At 37.8% G+C, this 25739-nt stretch overlaps 3 protein-coding genes across 8 annotated transcripts in view; 2 read left to right on the top strand and 1 right to left on the bottom strand.

Annotated features, from left to right (window-relative positions):
- The window catches only part of LOC112052636 (V-type proton ATPase 116 kDa subunit a 1), a 36484-nt gene extending 30495 nt beyond the window's left edge, over positions 1-5989 (top strand). For 4 of the 5 annotated variants that reach the window (XM_052884875.1, XM_052884874.1, XM_052884877.1 and 1 more), the window contains 8 exons: positions 35-147; positions 1096-1229; positions 1610-1746; positions 2638-2724; positions 2798-2911; positions 3160-3429; positions 3547-3679; positions 4186-5989. In XM_052884875.1, the coding sequence (XP_052740835.1) occupies positions 35-147; positions 1096-1229; positions 1610-1746; positions 2638-2724; positions 2798-2911; positions 3160-3429; positions 3547-3636 (945 nt within the window). In that variant the 3' untranslated portion in view covers positions 3637-3679; positions 4186-5989. The remainder of the gene's footprint in view (positions 1-34; positions 148-1095; positions 1230-1609; positions 1747-2637; positions 2725-2797; positions 2912-3159; positions 3430-3546; positions 3680-4185) is intronic. The other variant, XM_052884878.1, reaches the window with a different exon arrangement.
- A 564-nt stretch (positions 5990-6553) lies between these two features.
- LOC112052638 (uncharacterized) lies at positions 6554-11034 on the bottom strand. 2 transcript variants are annotated; one of them, XM_024091807.2, is made up of 6 exons: positions 10762-11033; positions 9992-10180; positions 9185-9342; positions 8289-8436; positions 7552-7681; positions 6554-6688 (listed from the first exon to the last, which is right to left on the bottom strand). In XM_024091807.2, the coding sequence occupies exons 1-6, from the start codon at positions 11002-11004 to the stop codon at positions 6603-6605; spliced, it is 954 nt and encodes a 317-aa protein (XP_023947575.2). In that variant the 5' UTR covers positions 11005-11033; the 3' UTR covers positions 6554-6602. The 2 variants fall into 2 exon arrangements, with proteins under 2 accessions (XP_023947575.2, XP_052740841.1); XM_052884881.1 differs by lacking the exon at positions 9992-10180 and having other exon boundaries at positions 10762-11034.
- A 2442-nt stretch (positions 11035-13476) lies between these two features.
- On the top strand, positions 13477-25610 carry LOC112052640 (protoporphyrinogen oxidase). The gene is made up of 2 exons (XM_024091808.2): positions 13477-14274; positions 23787-25610. Exons 1-2 carry the CDS (start codon positions 13636-13638, stop codon positions 24567-24569), a joined length of 1422 nt encoding a protein of 473 aa, XP_023947576.2. The 5' UTR covers positions 13477-13635; the 3' UTR covers positions 24570-25610.
- Positions 25611-25739: the final 129 nt, after the last annotated feature.

The following is a 25739-nucleotide window of genomic DNA, read 5'->3' as shown; positions in this document are numbered from 1 at the left end:
TCAGTTTAAATACCTGTATAAATGTGTCCCGCAGTTGGCGGAAGCGAACAAGATCATCTTCATGAACGCGTACAAGATGAAGATCTCCATCATAATCGGCGTGTTCCACATGCTGTTCGGTGTGTGCCTCTCTCTGTGGAACCATCTGTGAGTACGCACGCAACTGAGCGCGAACGCAACTGAGCGCGCACGCAACTGAGCGCGCACGCAACTGAGCACGCATGTAACTGAGCACGCACGAAAACGAGTGCATAACGCGAGGAGCCTACGGCACTTACACAATCAGAAAAAAAATTGTGCACGCAGGGATGCGAAACACATACTCAGTACCTACTTTTAAGTAATTTAAACGTATTATAGTATCATGTTAAAATATAGATAATTAAATCTCCAGATCATGGAGTCCATTGAATAAAAGCCAGGGGGGGGAGGGGGGCGTGTCTTAATAATGTTGTGGCACTTGGGATTCCATTGTATCTTATAACTGCGTACATACTGTGTATTAAATCAACACATTGGACAACAGATTTCACTGTTGATCGTGTTAAACCCGTATTATTGCTAATACGAGTATAACACAATATGTTAAGATATCAATAAAAATGGGTCTCTGCTCTGAGATTCCTAGTTTATGGTAATCTACCCACATTAGTTACATTTCTGGTCAGGGTATTTCATACATATAATTTTATTAGATGTGATCATCAATATAAACCGTTAGACGGGCCCCTCCATATTAAAGACCGCACAGTTTTATGTTATTACCCAAAGACGTGCACGCATATCTTATCTTAGTACGTAGCGCATACTGTGAGTGGACGTGGACTTAAAAAAGTATTTACTGTATTTTCTTATTTTAATCTCTTAATTATGCCTTCGTGTTCATTTTGAAAGTGTAAAAACACAAACCACAACATAAAGAGAATTGTGTTACGAGTGATGACGTAGTCAACGTGCGAAACCAATGACAATTCCGCGACGCTTTGTGGCCCACCTAACGATCTATGATCGATGGTTAGGATGATAATGAAGAACAATTCCAACTAGCAATATGTCACTTTTATAGCATATATTGAAGTAGTCCTCATCACTCAGGTACTTCAAGCGGCGCATCAGCGTGTACGTGGAGTTCATCCCTCAGATCCTGTTCCTCCTGCTGCTGTTCTTCTACATGGTGCTGCTCATGTTCATCAAGTGGACCAGCTACGGACCCTCGCCGCCCAACTTTGGTATACAACTAACATTTTTATACAGGGAGATACTTTTTGTAGTGCACACATTTCTTTTCGTGTTTATGTATACTTCATAGAATATATTTTCAGTATCAGTCTGTATTTTTTTCAATTTCCGATTCCAAACATAACAAAATAATTACAGGGTGTCCCTAAAATTCTATTTAAAGTAAATATCTTCGGTAAACTATAACTTTGGTATTTTTTTAGGTAATAAAAGTACATACTCTTTTTTCCTGTGGTTCCAGAATCCTTTTTCCTATAAGGAGAAAGAGGCCAGGTCTGCAGTGGCCTATTCATATAGGCTTATAAAGATGATGATGGATGATGATGATGATGATGATGATGATTAATTTAATTGCGTTTGATGATGACAGACGACGTGCGCACCAGCGGCTACTGCGCGCCGTCCATCCTGATCACGTTCATCAACATGATGCTTTTCAAGACCGACCCCAACATGCGCACCGACTGCGACGACACCATGTTCGCCGGCCAGATGGGCCTGCAGAAGGTAAGTGATCATCACGACAGACGACATACCGCGCTGGACACCGAAGAGAGGATTTTTGGATTCACTCGGCAGATAAACATAAGTGGTACCCTTAATATTGGTGGCTATGCTGAGGTTTTTAACTTAACCAGCACATCAGGTAACAAAAAAATTAGGTTAGTTATTAATAGAGAGGTGTGCACTTCAAAAATCTAAAGATTTAAGTGTAACATAAGAGATGGAGAAGGTTCCAAAGTTATAAAATAAAACCCTTGCATTTCTGTTCTTCAGCCATGAGTGTGGTTGATTTTTTTTATTTATTTGAAAGAAATCAATGAAAATAATTTCTGATGATTTCAGTCAAGAAAGATAAAAATTGTATTTAAAGTCTTTTAGTTTTTTCCACACTGGTGAAACAAAAAAAGCATATAACCATTATTATTAATATCATATAATCTACCAAATCTAATCGGCCCCATGACGTTAATTAGACGTATCTGCAAATATAGCATCCCGCGCTCCCTTACTATAATGCACATATTGCTCAGTTTGACATAGATTGCATTTAAAGCGATTTTTGCAGTAAAACTTTACGCACGATTGACTTGGAAAACTTGGGATGTTGGTCAATGCGTTACGAAAAGTGTAATCAGGCGAGGCTTTGAAGATGTGTGCTGCCATCTACAGGCATAGACAAACAGTGTTTGTTTTTTTTAAACTACCAGTAGATGGCGTTCTTAGAGAACTTTGAAACAATCCCTTTTTTGTAGACTTCATGAACCTCTTGCAATGTAGTTATGCCTGAGACTCATAGATGGCGCTTTGATTTTTATTTCTAAAAGAAGTTTTACTTCAGTCGTGGTTATTTTTTTACACTTTTTTTTATACATTAAATGATACGTTTGCCCGCAGTTCTTCGTGATCGCCGCTTTGATGTGCGTGCCGGTGATGTTGTTCGGAAAGCCATACTTCATCATGAAGGAGCAGAAGGCTCGCGCTGTAAGTCCATATACTAATATAATCTGTAAAATACTGAAAGACTTACAACTAATATCATCGTTGTGATCCTCAGAGCCAGGGGCACCAGAGCATCGAGGCGTCGGCCGAGAACGGCACGGCGGGAGGCGCGCCCGTGCCCGCCTCCGCGCACCACGACGAGGACATCACCGAAGTCTTCATCCACCAGGTCAGCATCATCATCAGTTCAACAGCCCACCACAGACAGACATTCCTCCTTACAGACGAGAATATACAATTAAATTCTTTAAAGCTAAAAGGCTTAAAGGTTGGAAAGTTTTTACATCCTCGTGTTCTCCGAGCACGAGGATGTAAAAACTTTCCAACCTTTGAGACCAAGGTTCCAAAAAAAAAAATAATTAAAAGGTAACAAAGTAAAAGTCCGTTCTATTTATACAGTGTATTTTATTGTCGTAGGCCATCCACACGATTGAATACGTGCTGGGCAGCGTGTCGCACACGGCGTCGTACCTGCGCCTGTGGGCGCTGTCGCTGGCGCACGCGCAGCTCGCCGAGGTCGCGTGGAACATGCTGCTCAGGAAAGGTATCAGCACACTCATCATCATCCACACGCTCAGCACGTGCCGGGCAGCGTGTCGCACACGGCGTCGTACCTGCGCCTGTGGGCGCTGTCGCTGGCGCACGCGCAGCTCGCCGAGGTCGCGTGGAACATGCTGCTCAGGAAAGGTATCAGCACACTCATCATCATCCACACGCTCAGCACGTGCCGGGCAGCGTGTCGCACACGAACCTCTGGCAAGACCAACAAAGATTAGCCAATAGCTGACCGTCCATTGTCCGCAGGCTTGCAGTCCCAGGGCTACGAGGGCGGCATCTACCTGTACGTGGTGTTCGCGGGCTGGGCCGCCATCTCCGTCTCCATCCTGGTGCTGATGGAGGGGCTCTCCGCCTTCCTTCACACACTCCGACTGCACTGGTGACTATTTATCTATATTAATACCAGTAACAGTAGCTCTAACATGCAACCCATGACATATCTCGTGGTTGATTCGTCTTCACTAGATGATATTGTGGGTCGCATGATTGGTTTACAAGACCTACTACTAGCTGTTACTCGCTGGTAGTGCAGCTTTCTATTGGTGAAAGATTTTTTCAAATCGGTCGAAAGTGATTTTCAAATAACATAGCATACAGTAACATTAGCCTTTATTACGTTCATAATACGTACTATTATCGTGAATCGCGGCAAACTCTCAAGAGTGAAACGAACCTCCGGCAAATGGCACAAATATGTCTCTCTGAACGAGAGTTACATGTTTGTTGCTTTTGCCATAGGACCCCAGCCTTGGCCTTGACAGAAGACTGAAATAATGATCCCTGATGAGCTTAAGGTCCCTATTATTTTTTCTATAATATTATATATTATTTTTTCTATAATAAAAAAGTATATATTGATAATATTTTTAATTTTTTTCACGTCAGGGTGGAGTTCCAGAGCAAGTTCTACGCAGGCGAAGGGTACCTCTTCCAGCCCTTCTCCTTCGAGCTGATCCTAGACTCGGCCGGCCAGGGCGAGGAGTAGAGCACGCTCCGTGCGTCGTGAGCTTTATGTCGCTGTCAGTAGATTGTGCGCTTAGGGCTTCACGTATTAGAGTCCTTTTTGCATTGGCAATTGGTCAATTTAACTTGTGACTATTTATTGTATTGTATTGTTGTATGTAGGTATTGAGACGGAAGCGTACTTTTAAAAGCATAGACTAGAAATAAAGTTCAGCATGGTATTTGACGTGAGTTTGAAATAGCTAGTGATTGACAATTAGTCAATCAATATAATAAGGTAAAAATGTACGTATTTTCAATTAATTTCTGACATAACAAAATTTTGATGAAAGTAAAATCCCTAAATAAATCATTATTTTTTGTAAAATAAATGAACTTTTGAAATATTTAATTATTGTACCGGGCTATGTAAACATGGACTATGACGTCAGAAATATCTTTACATTACACATTCCACTATAATAATTACTATAATGTATGATTTGTTGAAAGTTTCCAAACTGTAACTGCAATATTGAAATATGATTTAAATATGGCTTTACCTTGTTTTACAAGCTATTTGTAGACCCACCTTGAGTGTAATTAAAATATGTTATTTAATTAAATATTAAATACCCCCATTGGTGGAGTTAACGAATCATAAAGCATTCTACGAGGAATTACACAAAATATTTGTGGACACACGAATGTGTTATTAAAAGTATGCTTCCGGCTTTATTTGATAAGTACTAGTTTGGTAGGACCTACTAGTATTTCAGAATAGCTAAATATACCTATTATAATGGTTCATGTTATTAGGGCTTTTACACACGGAGCGTTTATTTTACCTATTTATGTAAAGAATGTAAGACTATATTAACAATATTAATTGTGTCTATAATAAGGTCACTTTTTTTAGTTGATTTATTTTATATCGATGTCTTGAATTACTTTAGTAAATCAAGTTTTAGTATCCATTTTAAAGTGATTATTTATAGAATAAATGCAAGAGTGACATTGCAGAAGAATGAATTACAGATTTATTTACATTGTAGAGTTAACATCTTTTGAAAATATTCTGTTGTGAAGAAGTTAAGCGTATGTATAAGTTTTTTGTCTGAGTGGTGTTATTGTTTTTTTAATAATTAGAAAATTGAAGAATTACTTCAAACAAATACTAATAGAATATAGAATATCCTAGTGCATTCCAATTTCATTTCAGAATAGATATCATCTGGCTTATAAATATGCAACAATTGACTTACCTTTGTCTAAAAAAATGTCACCAGTCTTTGTCTAAAACAAAACTTTATTTTATATTAAAATGCGTTTTTATCGCGTCGTGTGTATTAGCCCTTTTATGTTCAATATATTGAAAATAAAAACTATTATATATCATATACATAAAGCTTGTTAGACGTATTAGAGATTGTACTATAAATGATTCGTAGTAGATTTGTGTGAGGCAAAATAAGTTAATAATGAATGTCCTTTTTTTGTATTTCTTTTTTATAATTCAATTTTGTAAGTTCAAATGTACTTAAAAAAAGCTGTTTTTGAATTTCGTTTTGAATCCCGAGGCTCTCTTTATATTTAAAATAGTGGAACACTTTTAGATATTCTTTTCCCATAGTGATCGATTAATCAAATAAATGGATAACTTGTTAATAAAACGGTATAATTGTAGCCCGCGTGTAGATGAATTTGTAGCTTCTGGTTAATAAATAAATGATATTCGTAGCACAAACTTGTGTTTTTTATTTAATTTTATTAATGTAATAAAGTAATCTGAAAATATTAAAAAGGGTGAAATAAAACCTTTTCCTCAAAATATAAATTTAAAATACAAGCGCACAAATTGGACTACAAAGTGGCAAATTTTATTGCAAATATTAAGACTGGCACTTTTTTTTACATTCATGTTTCAGTTTTAGAAGTATACAGAGACAAAGTTCCAATAACGTATTTTTTTTTATTAGCCTGACCCGAGATTCCAACCCTGAAGTTAATTTTACCACGGGACCAATGAGGCCATTTTTAGGTCACATTTTACAAAAATGATGCCTAACAAAAGGGATTCTTTAAGGCATTCACCTTCTACTATCAATGTTGCATGTGCGAATGTTTCTAGACCAACTAGAAAATTATCTAAGGCATAGATTAAGAGTACCCTAAACCCGAACTTGCTTAAAGTGTTGATGAGAATGGTGGTCAATTTGTGCTGGTGCTAGCCTAGGCCTACCCCTGGTGGTGCCCCTACCCGTTTTTTTTAAACCTTTAGAGGAAAAAGGTTCAATAAATAATGTCACAGTTGACACGAGTTCTAAGCGCCGTTTATTAATCAAGTCAAGTTGATTGCTTCAATCGTACTCTGCTCCTATAGTGATGCTCATGTCTCCGGGCAGCACGCTCGTCTGGTGGTACCATCGGTTGGTGTCCACCACCACTGAAACACCAAAATACTATTTAAATACATAATTGTATGATTTGTCTAAATTTTACAAAAATATTTTTTTTGAAAGAGTATACTTTCCAGATGGTCCCATTATCATCATGTCAGGATCTGATGTTGAAATCCTGGAGAAATCGAGAGGAACACCTAGTGTGTTTGTTAATATTTTCATTAAGTATTTTAAAGCACTATAATTTATTGAAATTCTGGTGTGTATCTTATTATGGAGCCGAAACTCAGACTACGTAACTTTTCAACGATTTACAGCCGTAACCTTATGTTTGGCCTCATGAGGGACTGGTGATGGACAATTAAGGGAACTTCTCAACGGTTTAGAGTAGCTTGTGATTGGGCTTGTTTTATTTGTATTTATGAGAACTTTCTACATAGATGAATTGTGACTGTCATAAGGAGTCTGGTGATGAAGACGAAGGATGGTTAAGGGAACTCCTTAACGGTTTACAGCAGCTACCTTGTGATTGGGCTTGATTAATTTGTATTGATAAGAACTATCGACCTAGATGGATTGTGATTATCACAAGGGGTCTAGTGATGCAGACGAAGGATGGTTAAGGGAACTCCTGAATGGTTAAAAGTAGCTACCATGTTATTGGGCTTGATTAATTTGTATTGATGAGAACTTTCTACCTAGATGAGTTGTGACTGTCATAAGGAGTCTGGTGATAAAAACAAAGGATGGTTAAGTGAACTCCTTAACGGTTTACAGTAGCTACCTTGTGATTGGCCTTGATTAATTTGTATTGATGAGAATTTTCTACCAGTGCCTTCCACGACATGGCCGGACAGAGTCCACCTGACACATGTCATGTATGTGATGTGGACAAAGTAATACTAACGGATCTCTCCCGGCTCTACGGTGAAGGATATCCAGCGGCAGGAGTAGAGGCACTCCGGCGGCGGCGCCAGCTGCCACTGCTTGCGGCCGCGGATCTGCGCCTGCCACGACATGTGCCGGACGGAGTCCACCTGACACATGACATGTATTAGCATATGTAATGTACTTGTATGTAACTTGGACTTTTTCAATAAAAGCTGTGTGTTAAGCAAATTATAGCATAGATCGAAATAGGCGAAGTTAGGTAGGTATCTAAAGTACCTACTACTTATTACAGTTTTTTTTTTATTCTATGTCAAGGTACTGCTACTTGGGTAGATGTGGCATTACTTAAAAATAAAGATCTTTCTTTCTTTCTAAAAGTTATCTTAAAGTCACCAGAATGGTTCTTCCTATATAAACGGAATTTGACGGTAAGAATCGACACACTGTGCCATTGCGGACTTACGAATCCGGAATTTTGCGGATGCAGAAAAAAACCGCATGGAAATCGGCCCATCCGTTTAAAAGCTACGATCGACATCGACATCAATCATAAAACACCCCTTTTTTACATCGGTGATTAAACATTGCGGTCATCTGTACAATCATCCAATAAAGTGTTAAACGCATGTTACATGGTCGCCCACTAAAGTACACTAAAGATGAATTTCGAACGCGATTGTAATGGCTTCAACGTACGCTAGCACCCGAAAATTTGTTACTGGGCATAGTTCAACTTATAGCCAACATACTTACGTGCATATGTGCGCCTTGCCCCGGGCCGCCCATGAAGATCCAGTCCAGCATATCGCTCTCGGCGCTGGGCGGCAGGAAGTACGGGCGCGCGTAGTACTGACGCAGAGCACGCGTCTCTTCCTCGTAGCATGTGCTCCAGCCCACGTACCTGTTCCAACGAGTACGGGTAAAGGCTCACTAGCTCTGCGGATAAGGCCAGCTCAGCCGAAAAATCAAAACCTTTAAAAAAAGGCGTAGTTTCTTAACGCAAGCGACGTTTCGTCCTCAAAGTCTACTGGGCATTGCCACTTTTAAACATCAATTTTAAAACCGCCTGTACCTAGCATCAAGTATAACGGCGAGCTTCGAGGCGAGATGACGAGCATTGGCGTATCTAGAATTATTTCCTAGGGTGGGTCTGGGGCCCCGACATCAAGTCTATTCTAGTATCATAATAGAATTCCATATTGGTAGTCCAGAATCCTAGGATGGCACAGGTCGATTTTAGGGTGAGCATGCCCCACCCGCTATATACGCCTATGATGACGAGGCACTCGAATACTAGCGAAAGTTTCCTTATTAGATTACTTTCTTGCAAAGATTCCGGTCTTAGGTACCCTGTTAACCCTGTAACTCATTTGGTGTCATTGGTATGCCTAAAGGGGGTTGACTAACACTGCGTTTTCCGGCGCCGGGTTAACAATTCAGCACCTTGGGACCTGGGATTGCCTTAGATCGGGTAAATACTGCATGTTGACCACAGATTATGTAAATACGTACATTTGCTGACGGCCGACGTGCCTACATTTTGGTCCTGCCGACGCGACGGCCCCCACAATCACCGGTATACTTAGACCATTAATAACCCGGAGCAATGTTATATTAGGGGTACAAAGTACCTACATAGGTAAAGTTACCATGGATCGCCTGACAGGTTAGCTCGTGCCTCATCCATGCTGAAGACATCGTCGAGCGACATCAGCCCAGACTTGTAGGAGAAGTAGAAGCACTCGTTGATCCGTCGCCCCAGTTTGACGCTCCGGTAAAAGTTGGCGAAAAAATGGAAATTGAAATGCTGCAATAATTATAACGGCAGTTAGCAAATATGTCACAAAGTCGCGTGCACTTCATGGATGCAATAATACACTGCCTACCCTGATGACTAATGATTTATCAGGGCAGCTGATAATGATAAACCTATGTTAGAGAAGGAATTTTACATCTTGTACAATTTGTATAACGCATACTCAAGTTAAAGACTTTAAGCACGCCACTGGTCACACGTCACAATAAAATACCTCAACAACTTTCCAGCTGTCGGTGGCGTCAATCACAACTCAATGACAAAGAAATACATCAACAGCTTTCCAGTTGTCGATGGCGTCAGTCACAATGACAAAGAAATACCTCAACAACTTTCCAGTTCTCGATGTCGTCAGTCACAATGACAAAGAAATACCTCAACAACTTTCCAGCTGTCGGTGGCGTCAATCACAACTCAATGACAAAGAAATACATCAACAGCTTTCCAGTTGTCGATGGCGTCAGTCACAATGACAAAGAAATACCTCAACAGCTTTCCAGTTGTCGATGGCGTCAGTCACAATGACAAAGAAATACCTCAACAACTTTCCAGTTGTCGATGTCGTCAGTCACAATGACAAAGAAATACCTCAACAACTTTCCAGTTGTCGATGGCGTCAGTCACAATGACAAAGAAATACCTCAACAGCTTTCCAATTGTCGGTGGCATCAGTCACAATGACGGGCTGCGTGCTGTAAGCGTACAGCTCAAACTCCTCCGCGCTGGTGTTCGTCAGACGAATGACGTCAGTCACACCCACACACATGGAACAGTCCTCGGGGGACCGGAACAGGGACTTGGTGTCGTAGGGTAGTTGGACAAAACATCCCTGTATGTAGAAATATTGAATTTAGAAAGTGCTTAATCAATATTTAACACGTAAGGAATTTGTGAGCATTTAGGGAATTTGTAAACAAACATTTAAAAAACTAAAAAGAACAAGTGAAGAAAATGTAAAAGGCAAGTAAGTTGAACCAAAATAGCACTTATCTGCACAGATACACTTAAACTATAACATTTGAGATTATGTTGCTGCACATAGGTCATGTTATAGGCCGCGTACGTAAAATTCAAAATTCATTTTATTCAATTAGGCCTTGTCTATTTAAATTGTCAAAGGGCCTAGTTTAAAAGCACTTTTGAAATATGAAGTTATGTCATGATTATTTATGTGGTGGTGATAATGTCATGGTGATAAGTAAAGTCGAAAACTTGAAATTAAAGTTACGAAGGTTCCAAACGCACCTTAGTCCAAAAACGTACTATACGTCCGTATTCACTAAAATGAAAAGCGAAAAATAATATTACAATATTCTGTTTGAAGCTGGGTATGCTTACAAAGCTCGTAAGATATGGCGATAACAATATGGTTTCATGGTCATAAAAAAGCTTTATAAAATAGTTACATACCGTAAGCAATGATTCAGAATAAATCCATCTACATGCGAACGCTAAAGCAACCAAAATGACGACAAATATATGCTTTTTATTCGCACCACGAATACAATTGTTTGTTTTACAACCCGAAGTATCTAAACGCGATATAAAATAACTGTCAACTTTTAAAGTGTCAATCTTATGTAAAATTTTACTCAATTTCAATTCAGCTAATTTGATTCTTTTCTCGCAGATTTTTGTCCGCTCGGTGTTCATTGTAACTGACTGTGGAGGAATGGAACGGGTTAAATCCAGAGACTGATTTTTATACTACCCACAGGCTCCTTCTTGTAGAGTTAGGAAAACAATAGACTGGATTGATATTAAAAATCTGTGTAAATCAATACGGTAGGTTTATGCTCAGCTAAAACGGATATTTAAAGCAGTTCTAACTTTTAGTAAGAACTAAATTTGGTTGAGCAGGGAGAACAACCCGAGTTTTAAAGGATTTTCTAAATCCTACATCAATCCGGGTCACATGTCCCGGATTCTTATCGGAGATTTTCTCTCAGCCAAACAATGGACCCAGCACCCGCACGGTGAATCCAAGGAATACTAAGATTTTTGTTTCAATTAGATTTTTGAGAAAATCGCGTACATACGCACATAAATATGATTTCAATACAGGAAATTATTTGAATATGCTCCTCTTTTCTGGACCTCTCTTGTTCTTGTGACTTTTAAAAACCTCTCTGGCGCAGTTTGTAGTACTTTGGTTCTCAACAGGGAAGTCCTGGGTTCGATTTCCAGCACGGGTCAGTTTAAGATTTAATATTTCTAAATTGGCTCAAGTCTTGGCCGTGGCTAGTTATCTACCATGTTACAGGCAAAATATATAGGTAGAATAAACTTGTACCTCTTGCAAGTAAGCCCGCTTCCATCTTAGACTGCATCGCCACTTAACATCAAGTGAGATCGCAATCAAGGGCTAACTTGTCAATGAAAAAATATCCTCTTTTTTTCTTGGAAGTCGGAAGGCATCTTGTCTGTTTACAATAGTTCACTCTATGGATCGTTCAGTCAGCTTTAAACGTTGGTAACAACCCAGTTACAACCCGCTTAGGGCGCAATGGCTGTGAAATTGAAATACATTATCTTCCCGCGACACAGCTGCGTTCACGCGTCGACGCTTCACTTACAGAATATATTGCCTACTATAATTCACAAAGATTGGTTATAGTTATTTATATACTATTTTAATATAAAATACTTAAACATACACAACGTATACTCGCTTAGCCAATAAAACACTTATGCTTATCACACAAATATTTTCCAGTTGTATGAATCGAATCGAACGCACGACCATGGGTGCAGAAAGCAGGGTCACTACCCACTGTGCACACGGTCTCCTGATGTATTTTAATAGGTCGCTTATGCTAGCCACAAACGGTCAATTATTCTCACGTTTCTATTGCATTCACGACTATAATTGATCGTGTGTTGGTCACCATAGATGATGTCACTGCGTACATGGCTTCTATAGTATGCCGCGTGGGTACTGCCATTTGCTTTTCAGAAACGTGAGAATAATTGACCGTCAAAGGTGACCTTTACACTCGCATTGCCATGCTATGCGTCTGTAATCAGCCAGTATCTAAATTCGGTAACTTTGTAGCCGTTTGTGGTCGGAAAATACAATTTTTTTCAAGCTAATTGTCCCGCTCAATTTTAATTAATACCTTAAACAGAATAAGTTCCAATTTATTTCCGTTCTTTTTTTGGTCTACGAATTTGGGCGCAAAATTTCAACTCAAACATTAAGAAAAACAATTTGGGAAATTCAATATTCCCCATTCTACTAGATAGCTGTAAATTATCATGAGTACTTTAAAAATATGAACAAAATTGGAAAATAAAATCTTGAAAAATATTTTTTTAAGTCGGTCGGTACATGTAAAGTGGGGAATTTTTTTTACCTGTTTATTTCATAGTGTAGAGTATTGGATAGGTCTTTGAAAGACATGAAGGGTCTTCTCCGAATATATTTTTTCTATTTAGGGATCCGTTCGTAAAATATTAAGCTGTTTTGCTGTATTGTTTTATGATAATTTTTGTTAGAGTCAAGCGTAAGCGTAATTGCATAGTACTCGTAATTTCGCTGTTAATTCAAAAGGTAAAGTTGTCACTAAGATAACTCTAGAGTCTGAAACTAGAGATAAATAAACTAGAAATCTGAAATTTGATACGGGTAGGGTAATGTAAAATAGTAAATATAATTTGAAAATTAAAAAAAAAATTGGACAAATACATCATGTTAGTTAAGTGGTTTTGAAAAAAAAGAAGTTTTGGGGTTCCTTTCCTACAAACAATTTTTTTTATCTTCTATCCCATGGTGTAGGTATCGTTATCGGTACTTTTGTGCATTACCTAAGGGATAAAAGTGCTAACTTAATCTACGGAACCCTACCTTGCGCGTGGCCGGTTTTTTTTATTATTACGTCTTTCTTTTGACTCTCGTTCCAAGACCGATATTGAGCTGAGAAGTTCTCGACGAGAACGAGTTTGATAAATTCGTAGCGCGTAACGAAGATGCATAATCTATGCCTGTTCGTCTGTACTGGTCTGTACCTTTGACAATAATATATTTATAGTCTGTACTCGGCGAGTATTTAAATTGACAGATATGTGACAGACGACCGTTGTATCACTGTCAGTGTCAAGTGTCAGTGTCAGTTGTTCGAGTGACAGCACAGAGTGACAGTGAGACATTCGAGTTCGCGGCCGCCCGTTGCCGGAATTTGTTGTTTTTCAATCGTGAATTTATAAAATGAAAAGAATTACCGGATTTCAGTTATTAAAATATATCTTTTAGATTTATATGTATATAATACATTATACTGAACAATGGCAGCAATTCTTGGTGGTGGGTTAGGTGGCTTGTCGACGGGTTACTATTTGTTAAAAAATAATCTGAGTAACAACAACAACTTGAAATTACTTCTACTAGAAGCTACAGACTACTGCGGAGGATGGATAAAGTCTATTAAAACTAAAGATTATATATTCGAACAAGGTCCAAGAACGATCCGACCCAGGGGAACCGTCGGACTAAACACATTAAATATGATGCAGGATTTAGGCCTTAGCCAGCACGTTTCAGCTATAAAACCTGACCATCCAGCTGCTAGGAACAGAATGATATACGTCAATAACACATTGCACATGTTACCGTCCAATTTGATGGGAGTTTTTCAGAAAAGTAAACCTTTTACAAAACCACTGATTTATGCAGTATTGAACGATCTCAAATCGCCACATAAAGAGCTAAAAGATGACTCGATATACAACTTTGTTGATAGGAGGTTTGGTAGGGAGATAGCGGACTATGCAATCTCTCCAATGATCTGTGGTATCTGTGCTGGAGATGCCAAGGAAATTTCAGTAAAGTTCCTCATGAAAACTTTATTTGAATACGAACAGAAGGATGGCGGGGTGGTGAAAGGTGTGATGAAGTCATTGTTTAAAACTAAGAATCAGGAAGAGGTAAGGGTTTTTATTTGTATCAGATAGCCTTCTTTAAGGCACGAGTGTGCAATAGGCTGCAATGTCATCTGTTGCTGGACATAGGCCTCGTGCATGGACTTCCGAACAAAACGGCCTCGAGCCGCAAGCTTCCAGAGGCTCCCTGCGATCCCCTTGATGTACTCAGTCCACCTAGTGGGGGGTTGACCAACACTGTGCTTTTCAGTGTTGGGTCTCCATTCCAGAACCTTGGGGCCCCAACGTCCATGGGAACTATGTGGCCTGCAGTGCATATCTCCTCATTTCTGATTCAGTTACCAGGCAAAGTTAGCATCTATAGTCCACAACTTTAGGTTTTTTTACACAACAATAATACTACTCAAAAAGGTTCTTTTAAGCGACACTTTTTGTTTCGATTCACATACATTTTATTTTTAATAATAAGCTTTACGGCTCTGGGTTCTAGCCCTTTTGAGTCCGGATTCACATACAACAAATTAATTATCACGGACCAATTATAAAAAGACCTGCCCCGCAAGACGTTACCTCTCTGTCAAACAACCAACGATCTAACGCGTTATCGATTGTATCGATGTTTCATTGTTGTAATCGTTTTCGTCGTCTAAAAAGCTCCCTAATAATTCCGGTTTGTGTAGTAAGTAGTCAGTCAGTCAATGGCATGAAAAACGGTCAACAACTTCTAATTCACTAAAAGATGACGTGACGTTTAATTTGAAAATATTTCTATTTTATTTTTGTTATTCTTTACATGGTAGCCCTTGATTTCAGTCTCACTCAGTAACTGATGTTCAGTCAGTAACTGATGATGCAATCTAAGATCGAAGCGGGCTAACTTGTTAGGAGGAGGATGAAAATCCACGCCCCTTTCAGTTTCTACACGACATCGTACCGGAACGCTAAATCGCTTGTCGGTACGCCTTCGCGGTCGAAGCCTTCTACCAGCCAGACCTGAACCAATTAAGAAAACCTCAATCGGCCCAGCCGGGAATCCAACCCAGGACCTCCGTCTTGTAAATCCACCGCGCATACCACTGCGCCACGGAGGTCGTCAAAAACATAATTATAATTAATAATAAATTAAAACAATATATAAAAGAAAAATCGATTCTATTCTTCTAACGAACGAACGAACAGCAAAACATTGATCCATTAATTGAATATTCTGTGTGCAGATTATAATTATTATTTATTCTTGTTAAATTTTTTCGATGTGTGAGTTTACCTCGTCCCCCTCTAAAAACGACAGACAATTTTGTTGCTGCATTTGGGTGCGATGCATTTCCATGTCTAATTCCTCTATGTTAATTAAATAGAGTTTGCAGAAATACAACACAAACGACATAAAAAGAACCTTAAATACCCCAAGCAGACATGAGTCACAAACCATTTTGAAAAACAAAGATTGAGTTTTATGGGTATTAATATGCATTTATAAAATTAAATAAGAGCTTTAATTAATTTTATAAATCGTATTATCGTATTATCATATCAAAAGAAGAAAGAAGTTGTAATTCAAATGATGTTTTCTTTTATTATAATGTGAATAAAATATTTTCATTTATTGCAGAATTACCTTAAACTATGATTAATTTTTTGATTTTGTATTAAGTGAAAGAAGATTTGAGATTTGACAGTTCACACTTCACAGCACAGAACACTACTTTATTTTTTGTCTGTGACTAATACTCCTACTTCACAGTATTCGTTAACTAAATCCAGTTTGTTGTGCGTATTTTCTTCCCTTATAGTTTTTGTTATTTCGTTTTGTTCTCGTTTCGTTGTTATTGTTTATTATTGTTATTTGTTGTTCGTTTACTGTTTTAATTTTATTTAGTTTAGTACGAAATTAAATTAGCACTTTAAATCTTAATATTTTACAAATAGAGGCCTAAATTGAAAAGCAGTGTCTTAACAAACTCATCAAATTCTACATAAAAACGTATATCTAGCAATAACCCACACTACGAGAAAACGAGTAAAAACTACTTGTCAAGTTTTTAATTTACGCCTATAATCGCGTACATAATTTTCATAGTCAAGCTACAGCTTTCTATTAGTAATTGAGTTACAGATAGAAGGACAGACGGACATGGGTATGGGTATCTTCAAGTCAAGAGTGAATAGGCATCTTCTAGGCAAGCGCGTTCTACCAAAGGCTGCCTCATAGCTTACAATCTAGCATACAGCTAAGCGTTGCTTGCTTATCTATACTTATAATAAATCTGTAGAGAGGTCAATTCTGTACATGAAATATATTTCCAAAATAACTATCAGGGGGTGATTAATGGTCGATACTGATGCCTAAAATGCAATCAGTAAAATTTTTGTCTGTCTGTCTGTCTGTCTGTCTGTCTGTCTGTCTGTCTGTACGTTCTTTATAGAAACAAAAACTACTCGAGGGATTTTAACGAAACTTGATACAATTATTCTTCATACTCCTGGGCAGGTTATAGTATACTTTTCATCACGCTACGATAAATAGGAGCAGAGCAGTGAAGGAAAATGTTGAGAAAACGGGAGAAGTTACTCCATTTCTTAAGCTTCAGTCGCGTGTGCAGCCTTAATGGTTAAAGCTACACAGAAATTATGTATGGCGGAAATATTCTCCTTATAATTATATAAAAAACATGATGGCATATGTATAGTCTATCTTTTATGGTTGACTCACAATAACACGTATAACTTCCGATAGTTTAGCAGTTCGGAGCTTTGTGATTATATTTGTCTACTCTTACGTTTATAACACTCTCACTCATCCCTATTTAAAAAAAGTTTACATTATCACCTATTCAATAAAAAAAGAATCACATAAATCGGTATAGAAACACCAAAGTTATACCTACATGAAATACGCTATTATGCCATTGCGCGTGAATAGTGAATCATGCTATAAGGATTATTTTTGTGTAACAGTCGACGCGCTCGACACGGCTCGCGGCGGAAGGTATAAAAAGGCGGGAGGTCCGAGCGCGAACTTCATACAATATTTGGCTGTTGATGCGAATAGACGTTTAGACTGTTCGACCTTATTGACAGACAATAATATTGATAATAATTGATATTAACAAACCGTGCTTATCAGCGCGACTTTTAGTCTTTTTCTCTTTTGTTTTTATTTTATAAAATAGGTATTAGTTATTTTGGTAGTATTTAAATATTCGTTCAAATTACAATTTATTAATAGTTTACATTTTATTTCTTTTTAGGTGAAGTACTTAGTAGTAGGTACGCATAGATTTTTCGATACCGATAGGTAAGTTTGCTAAAAGTAAGTACTTTTATTAATTATAGGTATAGGTATTATTAATTAAAGTCGTTATAGGTTTTTATTTTTAAGTGAAGTAGGTATAGGTAGATAGTATTGGACAGGTGTGTCAACAAACCGTGCTTATCAGCGCGACTTTTAGTCTTTTTCTCTTTTGTTGTTATTTTATAAAATAGGTATTAGTTATTTTGGTAGTATTTAAATATTCGTTCAAATCACAATTTATTAATAGTTTACATTTTATTTCTTTTTAGGTGAAGTAGTAGTAGGTACGCATAGATTTTTAGATACCGATAGGTAAGTTGGCTAATAGTAGGTACTTTTATTAATTATAGGTATAGGTAGATAGTATTGGACAGGTGTTTTACCTTTATTTTCATTTCTTTTTTTGTTATAAGTTGTACTTACCTACAATTTTCGGGTATCATTCTATTTTATGTTCAAGAATTTAATTTTGGATATAAGGATTTGTTTAGGATTAGTTTTATTATTTAAGTAGGCACTTAGGATTTTTAAGTGTAAGATAACTATAGTTAGGACCTCTAACGTAGGTTATTTTGTTAGGTGACTGAATTCCTTTCAGTTACCGTTCATTAAAAATAAAATACTTACACAATGCCAAAAAACGATTATCTTTATCTCGAAATTCGAGAGAAGCTAAGAGAATGAGAAATACGCGTTCTGAAGAATCGGCTGAGGTAAGAGCACATCGGTTAAACTCTATGAGAGTTAGTGCCTCAACTTCTCGAGCCAATGAAAGCTCTCCAGAGAGAGAGATGCGATTAGCAGCTGACAGAGCGAGACGAGCTTCATCACGGGCGTCTCAAAGCTCTTCTCAACAAGAGCTAGCGCTTACCATTGACCGTGAACAACATGTGTTATCCCGAGAATCTGAAACTGCTTCACAACGAGAATTGCGGCTCACAGTTGACCGCGAACGGCATACATTTTCTCGCCAGTCCGAAACCTTCACTGATAGGGCAATACGTCTCACAGCTGATCGCGAACGGCATACATTATCTCGCGAGTCCGAAACCTTCACTGACAGGGAATTACGACTCACAGCTGATCGCGAACGGCATACATTATCTCGCGAATCCGAAACCTTCACTGATAGGGAATTACGTCTCACAGCTGATCGCGAACGGCATACATTATCTCGCGAGTCCGAAACCTTCACTGATAGGGAATTACGTCTCACAGCTGATCGCGAACGGCATGTACTATTCCGTGAGTCCGAAACCTTCACTGAGAGGGAATTACGGCTTACAACTGATCGCGAACGTCATATTTTATCTCGAGAATCTGAAACGTTTACTCAATATGAAGACCGTTTGACAAATGATAGGGTGCACCACAATATTATTCGATCTCTTGAAGATAGACATGAGCATGAACAACGACTAGAGTCAGGACGCGAATATTACAATTCTTTGAGACAAGAACGATTAATAAGTTTGTCTAATGAAAGATTAAGAATTGAAAATATTCGTTCTCTTGAAACGGACGAACAGCGAGAAGCCCGTCTTATTACAGACAGATTTCGACATAGTCTTAATGACTTAGATGTACACATAGAAGATCAATCTACAAATTTGGTGGCGTGGTCCGACAAATATAAAAGTGGGTTTGCTTATAACCTCACAATTGATTATAGATCATCTTCTGTAATAGGCAATATGAACGTAGTATGTTGTTTTTGTAATGCATCAAAGTGGAGTAAAGAGTCGGCTGGTTTCTGTTGTTCTGGAGGTAAAATAAATATGCCTTCATTCGAAGACCCACCGGAACCTTTGAAATCACTACTTTTAGGGGAACACGTGCAATCTAAACAATTCTTAGACAATATTCGCACTTATAATAGTGCGTTTCAAATGACATCCTTTGGTGCTCAACAAATCTCAGAAGGTCCTTTCATGCCTACTTTTAAGATACAAGGTCAGGTTTACCATTTGATAGGATCCCTTTTGCCTGAAGACCAACCTAAGTTTCTTCAAATATATTTTGTATCCGACTACAACGAACAGTCGAATATAAGAAATCAATATTTCCCGAATTTAAATACTGAACTCATTTCACAACTTCAGAACATGTTGCATCAGGTTAATTCTTATGTATACAGTTTTAAATCGGCATTAGAAGCTCTTCCTCAAGATGGTGATAACAATTATAAAATTGTTATAAATGCCGATAGGCGTCCAACTCAGGAACACCCTGGGCGTCATAATGCTCCATCTACGAATGAAGTTGCTGTAGTATTGGTCGACCAGGAATGTGATAGGCGTGATATCGTTATCCGTTCCAGAGACAATCGTTTGCAACGTATTTACGAAACCCACAGGGCTTACGACAGTTTGCAATATCCTTTGATATACTGTAGAGGGGAAGATGGTTATAATTTCGCTTTATATCAAACTGATCCCCGTACAGGCGCGCCTAATTATAATAAAAAGGTGTCATGCCTTCAATTTTATTGTTACCATTTGCAAGTGAGACGGAATAGATTTGTATACTTTCAGCGTTTTCGTGGCTTATTCAATCAGTTTATTGTAGACATGTACGCCAAAATTGAAACCGAAAGATTAGTTTATATACGATCTAATCAAAGGCAGCTGCGCGCTGAAGAATACGTGCACCTTCGCGACGCCATGCAGCAAGATAATGATACGGTGAATATGGGCCGTTTAGTTATTTTACCCTCTTCTTTTACTGGTGGTCCACGCTACATGCACGAACGAACCCAAGATGCTTTTTGTTACGTAAGAAAATATGGACGTCCCGACTTATTCATTACTGTAACTACCAATCCCAAGTGGGATGAAATCACTCGGGAGCTTCTTGAGGGTCAAGCACCGCATGACCGCCATGATATTATCGCAAGAGTTTTTCATTTAAAATTAAAATCAATGATAGATCTACTTACCAAAGATAACATTTTTGGAGAAGTATTGTGTTATATGTATAGTGTTGAGTGGCAAAAACGCGGCTTACCTCACGCACACATCCTGCTTTGGTTAAAAGATAAGATTCGACCAAATGATGTAGACAGTTCAATCAGTGCTGAAATTCCAGATTCGATTGCAGATCCCCTCTTATACAACATTGTTAAAACGCATATGATACATGGTCCATGTGGTGCATTTAACGGGAATGCTCCTTGCATGAAAGACGGTCGTTGCACTAAAAGATATCCAAAAGCCTTAATGAATGAAACTGTAACTGGACATGACGGATACCCATTATATCGTCGCCGTTCAAGAGACAGTGGTGGTTTTACTATTGAAAAGCGAGTGTCTGGACACCAGGTTACTTTAGATAATAGGTGGGTGGTTCCGTACTCGCCTGTATTATCTAGAGCATTTCAAGCTCACATAAATGTTGAAATGTGTAATAGTGTAGAGTCTATAAAATATATTTGTAAGTATATTAACAAGGGCAGTGATCAAGCTACATTTGCGTTGAGAAATGAACATGATGAAGTTACTAGGTTTCAGTCAGGCAGATATATAAGCTCTTCAGAAGCTGTGTGGCGGATCTTAAGTTTCAATATTCACGAAAGATATCCACCTGTGACTCATCTGGATGTTCATCTTGAAGGCGGTCAACGTATATATTTCAACGCCCAAAATGTTACAGAACGATTAGAGCACCCTAGACAAACAACTTTATTAGCATTCTTTCGACTTTGCCAAACTGATGATTTTGCAAAATCTCTTTTGTACGAGGAAGTTCCATCGTATTATACCTACGATAAGCAACGAGGTGTCTTTAATCGTAGACGCCGTGGCAGGCCTGTAGATGGCGAGTCAGGTATTTTCAAAGAACATGTTCTTGGTAGAGTGTATACCGTTCATCCTAACAACGCTGAGTGTTTCTATTTGCGATTATTATTACATATAGTGCGAGGACCATCATCATTTTTAGATTTGAGAAAAGTAGACGATGTTGTTTATCCAACTTACCATGCAGCTTGCCAAGCGCGTCATTTGCTTGAAAATGATCAGCATTGGGATGACGCTTTAGCAGAATCAAGTGTTAGTGATAATCCACGACAGTTACGCCATTTATTTGTTACATTGCTCACATTTTGTAATTTGTCAGATGCTGTACAATTATGGGAAAAATATAAAGAAAAATTTGCAGAGGACTTTCTTCGGAATATATCTCACAATGATGAAGGCACAACCAATGATAATTTCCGTAATCTTGCCATAAATCAGTGCTTATTAGCTCTTCAGGAAGACTTAACAGCAGTAGGCGGAAAATTACTCTGTGAATATGGTTTGCCAACACCAACCTCAGTCGGAGAGGTTACTAATAGGGAATATTCCGCAGAGACTGATTACAACTCAATGGAACTGCTGGCAACATTAGAAAACGGTATCCCATTGATGCCTGCAGAACAACGTTCAGTCTATGATCGCGTGTGCGAGAGTGTTCAAAATAATTTGGGAACAATATGGTTTTTAGATGCACCTGGAGGAACTGGGAAAACTTTTGTAACTAAGTTAATATTAGCTTATGTTCGAAGTCAACGTAAAATTGCTCTTGCCGTGGCTTCATCAGGTATAGCTGCAACATTGCTACCAGGAGGTAAAACTGCTCACACTATGTTCAAAATACCAATTGATTTAGATCGCACGGAAAGTCCAACCTGTAGTATTTCTAGAAATAGCGACAAAGCTAAGGTATTACGTGAGTGTAATTTAATCATATGGGATGAATGTACGATGGCCCATCGAAAAGGAGTAGAAGCGGTAGACAGAACTTTAAGGGACATAAGACAAAATGATCGACCAATGGGCGGTATCACGGTTTTATTTTGTGGTGATTTCCGACAAATCTTACCAGTAATACCACGGGGAACCCGAGCTGATGAAGTTAGGGCTTGCCTAAAAAGCTCTTATTTGTGGCATGATATACAATCGGTGCATTTGACTATAAACATGCGAGTGAGAACTGGAGATAACCCGGATGATCGTCAATTTTCCGATACATTATTAAAGATTGGTGAAGGTACCTATCCACATCTACACCAAGGAAAACTTATTCTAACGCCTGATTTATGTTGTATAGTGCAATCCCAACCACATCTTATATCGTCGGTTTACGGTGACGTAACAAATATATTAAATAGGGACAATTCTTGGCTATGCGAAAGATCCATTTTAACTCCTCGCAATGACCAGGCATCTGAGATTAATAACAAAATACTGTCGAATATACAAGGGGAAAGCAAAGTTTATAGTTCAATAAATAGAATGGTCGATGAACATGAAGCCACTAATTACCCGATAGAATTTTTAAATTCTTTAAATATGCCTGGACTTCCTTCTCATGAAATTCGTTTAAAAATTGGTGTTCCGATTATTCTGCTCCGAAATTTAAGACCACCACAACTTTGCAATGGAACTCGGCTAAAAGTAACCCAGTTGCAGCAAAATATAATCGAGGCTCAAATTTTAACAGGTTGCGGTGCAGGAGAAACCATCTTTATTCCCAGAATTCCCATAATACCAAATAATTTTCCATTTCAATTTAAAAGAACGCAATTCCCAGTGTCGGTGTGCTATGCAATGACAATTAATAAGGCTCAAGGGCAGACTTTTCGTGTTGCTGGAGTAGATCTCGGTGTCAGTTGTTTTTCGCATGGTCAGTTATACGTGGCTCTTTCCCGGGTTAGCAGTTCTAGAAATCTTTATGTTCACGTGCCGGACGGGTCAACTTTCAACATAGTTTACCCAGAAGCTTTGCGCTAAAATATTTTTGTTATATAGGTCATTATTCCACGCGGACGAAGTCGCGGGCAAAAGCTAGTTCATAATAGAAAAACAAAACTATAAGGGTTCTTTATTGACCACGGAACCCTAAATATAAGTGAAACATTATCTGTTCGATAAATAACAGTTTATAGGAACATAAAATATAAAAAGAATTGTCTATCAAAGGAAGTTTTATTTCATGACAATATTCGTGAATAATGCTTTAGTAAAATGTTGAGCACCCCTGAATCATATGTTTTTGTTTATTTACATTGTTTAAAATACCTACCCGATCTGACTATAGATCTCTTTAGTCATCTTTGGTGATTGCACTTACTCATAAATTATATTTATGAAAGAAATTTTAACAAAAGCAGAATTTGATTTTATTATGTTTCAGATTCAAAGACTATTACATTATTTTTAAACTGCATATAAACTATGTATTATTTCCTGATAATTTATTCCTGACTTCTGTCTTTCAGATAGAGATGAGTGAACTTGCAAAACAAGCAGTAGAGGAAAAGTGGAGTGTCTACACAATAAAAGGAGGCCTCGACACTATCCCAGCTGTCATGCGGCAGTACTTGAAGGAAAACAATGTAGATCTGCAGCTGAACTGTAAAGTAGAAGAAATTCAGTTCATTGATTCAAGCTTAGTTAATCTTAAGAAAGGGAATGGGGAAATTTTGCCAGCAAATCATGTTTACTCATCAATTCCAGCACATGTTCTAGCTAATTTAGTGTCAAAACAGCATCCTCAACTGTCAAAATTACTAAATGACATACCATTTGTAACAGTGGGTATTGTAAACTTGTATTTTGACACACAGAAGCCTTTGATAACACCAGCATTTGGTTTCCTGGTCCCTCCAATGGAAAATTCTCCTATATTAGGTGTTGTTTTTGATTCTTGCTGCATTCCAGATCAAAATGGAACAGTTTTGACTGTCATGTTAGGTGGGAGGTGGTTTGTAGAGAAGTTTGGATCTGATGTCACCAAGGAAAAGTTGTTTGATATTGCTGTGAAGGAAATTAAAGCCATTCTTAAAATTGATGAATCAGTTTCAGCGTATCATGTGAACATTTTACATAAATGTATACCCCAGTATGTGGTAGGGCATTATGAACGAGTTGCCGCTATTAGAGAGTACATAAGCAGTAATAACTTGCCTATCTCACTTGTGGGCAGTAGTTATGATGGTGTTGGTATAAATGATGTGATTTACTCAGCAAAAACTCAAGTTGAAGATGATGTTAATAAGTAAAACATCTTTGGTAGTTGTTAGCAGCATTCTTTATTGAAAATGATTACAAGATAATTTTGGTCTTAGTCTTTTTCAGATAGAATGGGTACAGTGACAATCACCAGTATGACATTCATAATACATACATACATTCATAATATTGTGAATTGCGGCAAACTTTCAAGAGTGAAATGAACTGTCACCCACACCATCCTACATGAAACGAACTGTAGTTGGCAATATTTTAAACATTATATACATCAACATAATTTGAGTGTCTCTAACAACAATTTAATGTTTCTGAACATGTAGATTGTAGTGAATGTATTTTCACTGTAAATATGTTAGGTATAGGTGCTATGTGTTATGTCTGACTGAATAATACTCGACATACATTCTCATGAGAAATGTGATTTCTTTGTGTGTGTGATTTGAAATCACATTTTCTTTTCTCAATTTGAATTATAAGTAATGCTTAAGACAACATACTTGTGATGTGATGACACAGTTAAAACAATTTGAGAATTAACTACTGTTGCTTTATTGTACATTTACATATTTTACCAACTAATACAATCTCAAGAATATAAATTAAAATGTGGTTATTGTTGTGATGGGTCATGGGGGTCACTTTGACCCCTTTGGATATATCAGCTTAAATACCCACTCTAAGTGCTTACCGTACTGCAGATCTGTATGGTAAGAAAACTATGTCTTCCAATGAAAAAATAAATGAAATAGAGCTATTAAGTTTTAGAATAATTATGTTTAAATTAATAAATATTATGTTGACCTAAGCTTCAATTTAGAATGAGAGGCAACTTTGGCCAGATATATGTCATTTTATAAAGGCTGAAAGCCAGCCTATACTCCTACCAATTTTTTTTAAATAAGATAATGTGTCTGGCTATAGCAGACTCAATCCAACACGTGAATTATTCTTATACATTGAACTTACTCAGGAAACATGTTCATTTTCTAATTTTTTACGTGTTTGCAAAGAGAATTACTAATTTGTTTTTATTGTTTGTTATTTGTTGGTAATAAATTATTTTCTATGTACTGCTATTTTAATTTTATTTTTGATACTTTAATCAGCCTATTTCAACAGCCTAGGACAGGGCCAGGTCTCCTTTCTAATTGGATTGATATTGATAGATAAATGTTGTAAAATCTATACTTACTATTACA

This window comes from Bicyclus anynana, chromosome 12, assembly GCF_947172395.1.
Source record: "Bicyclus anynana chromosome 12, ilBicAnyn1.1, whole genome shotgun sequence".
Taxonomy (NCBI): domain Eukaryota; kingdom Metazoa; phylum Arthropoda; class Insecta; order Lepidoptera; family Nymphalidae; genus Bicyclus; species Bicyclus anynana.
Note: the sequence above shows the minus strand (reverse complement) of the source record. Positions and strands in the feature narration are given on the sequence as shown.

Excerpts from the sequence above, each read along its gene's own strand:
- LOC112052638 (XM_024091807.2), bottom strand. The coding sequence starts at position 11,004 with ATGAACACCGAGCGGACAAAAATCTGCGAGAAAAGAATCAAATTAGCT. Across the intron at positions 10,181-10,761 it reads ATTCTGAATCATTGCTTACG|GGATGTTTTGTCCAACTACC; the intron begins GTATGTAACTAT and ends TTCTACATACAG. Across the intron at positions 7,682-8,288 it reads GGCAAGGCGCACATATGCAC|GTGGACTCCGTCCGGCACAT; the intron begins GTAAGTATGTTG and ends GTCATGTGTCAG.
- LOC112052640 (XM_024091808.2), top strand. The coding sequence starts at position 13,636 with ATGGCAGCAATTCTTGGTGGTGGGTTAGGTGGCTTGTCGACGGGTTAC. Across the intron at positions 14,275-23,786 it reads AAACTAAGAATCAGGAAGAG|ATAGAGATGAGTGAACTTGC; the intron begins GTAAGGGTTTTT and ends TCTGTCTTTCAG.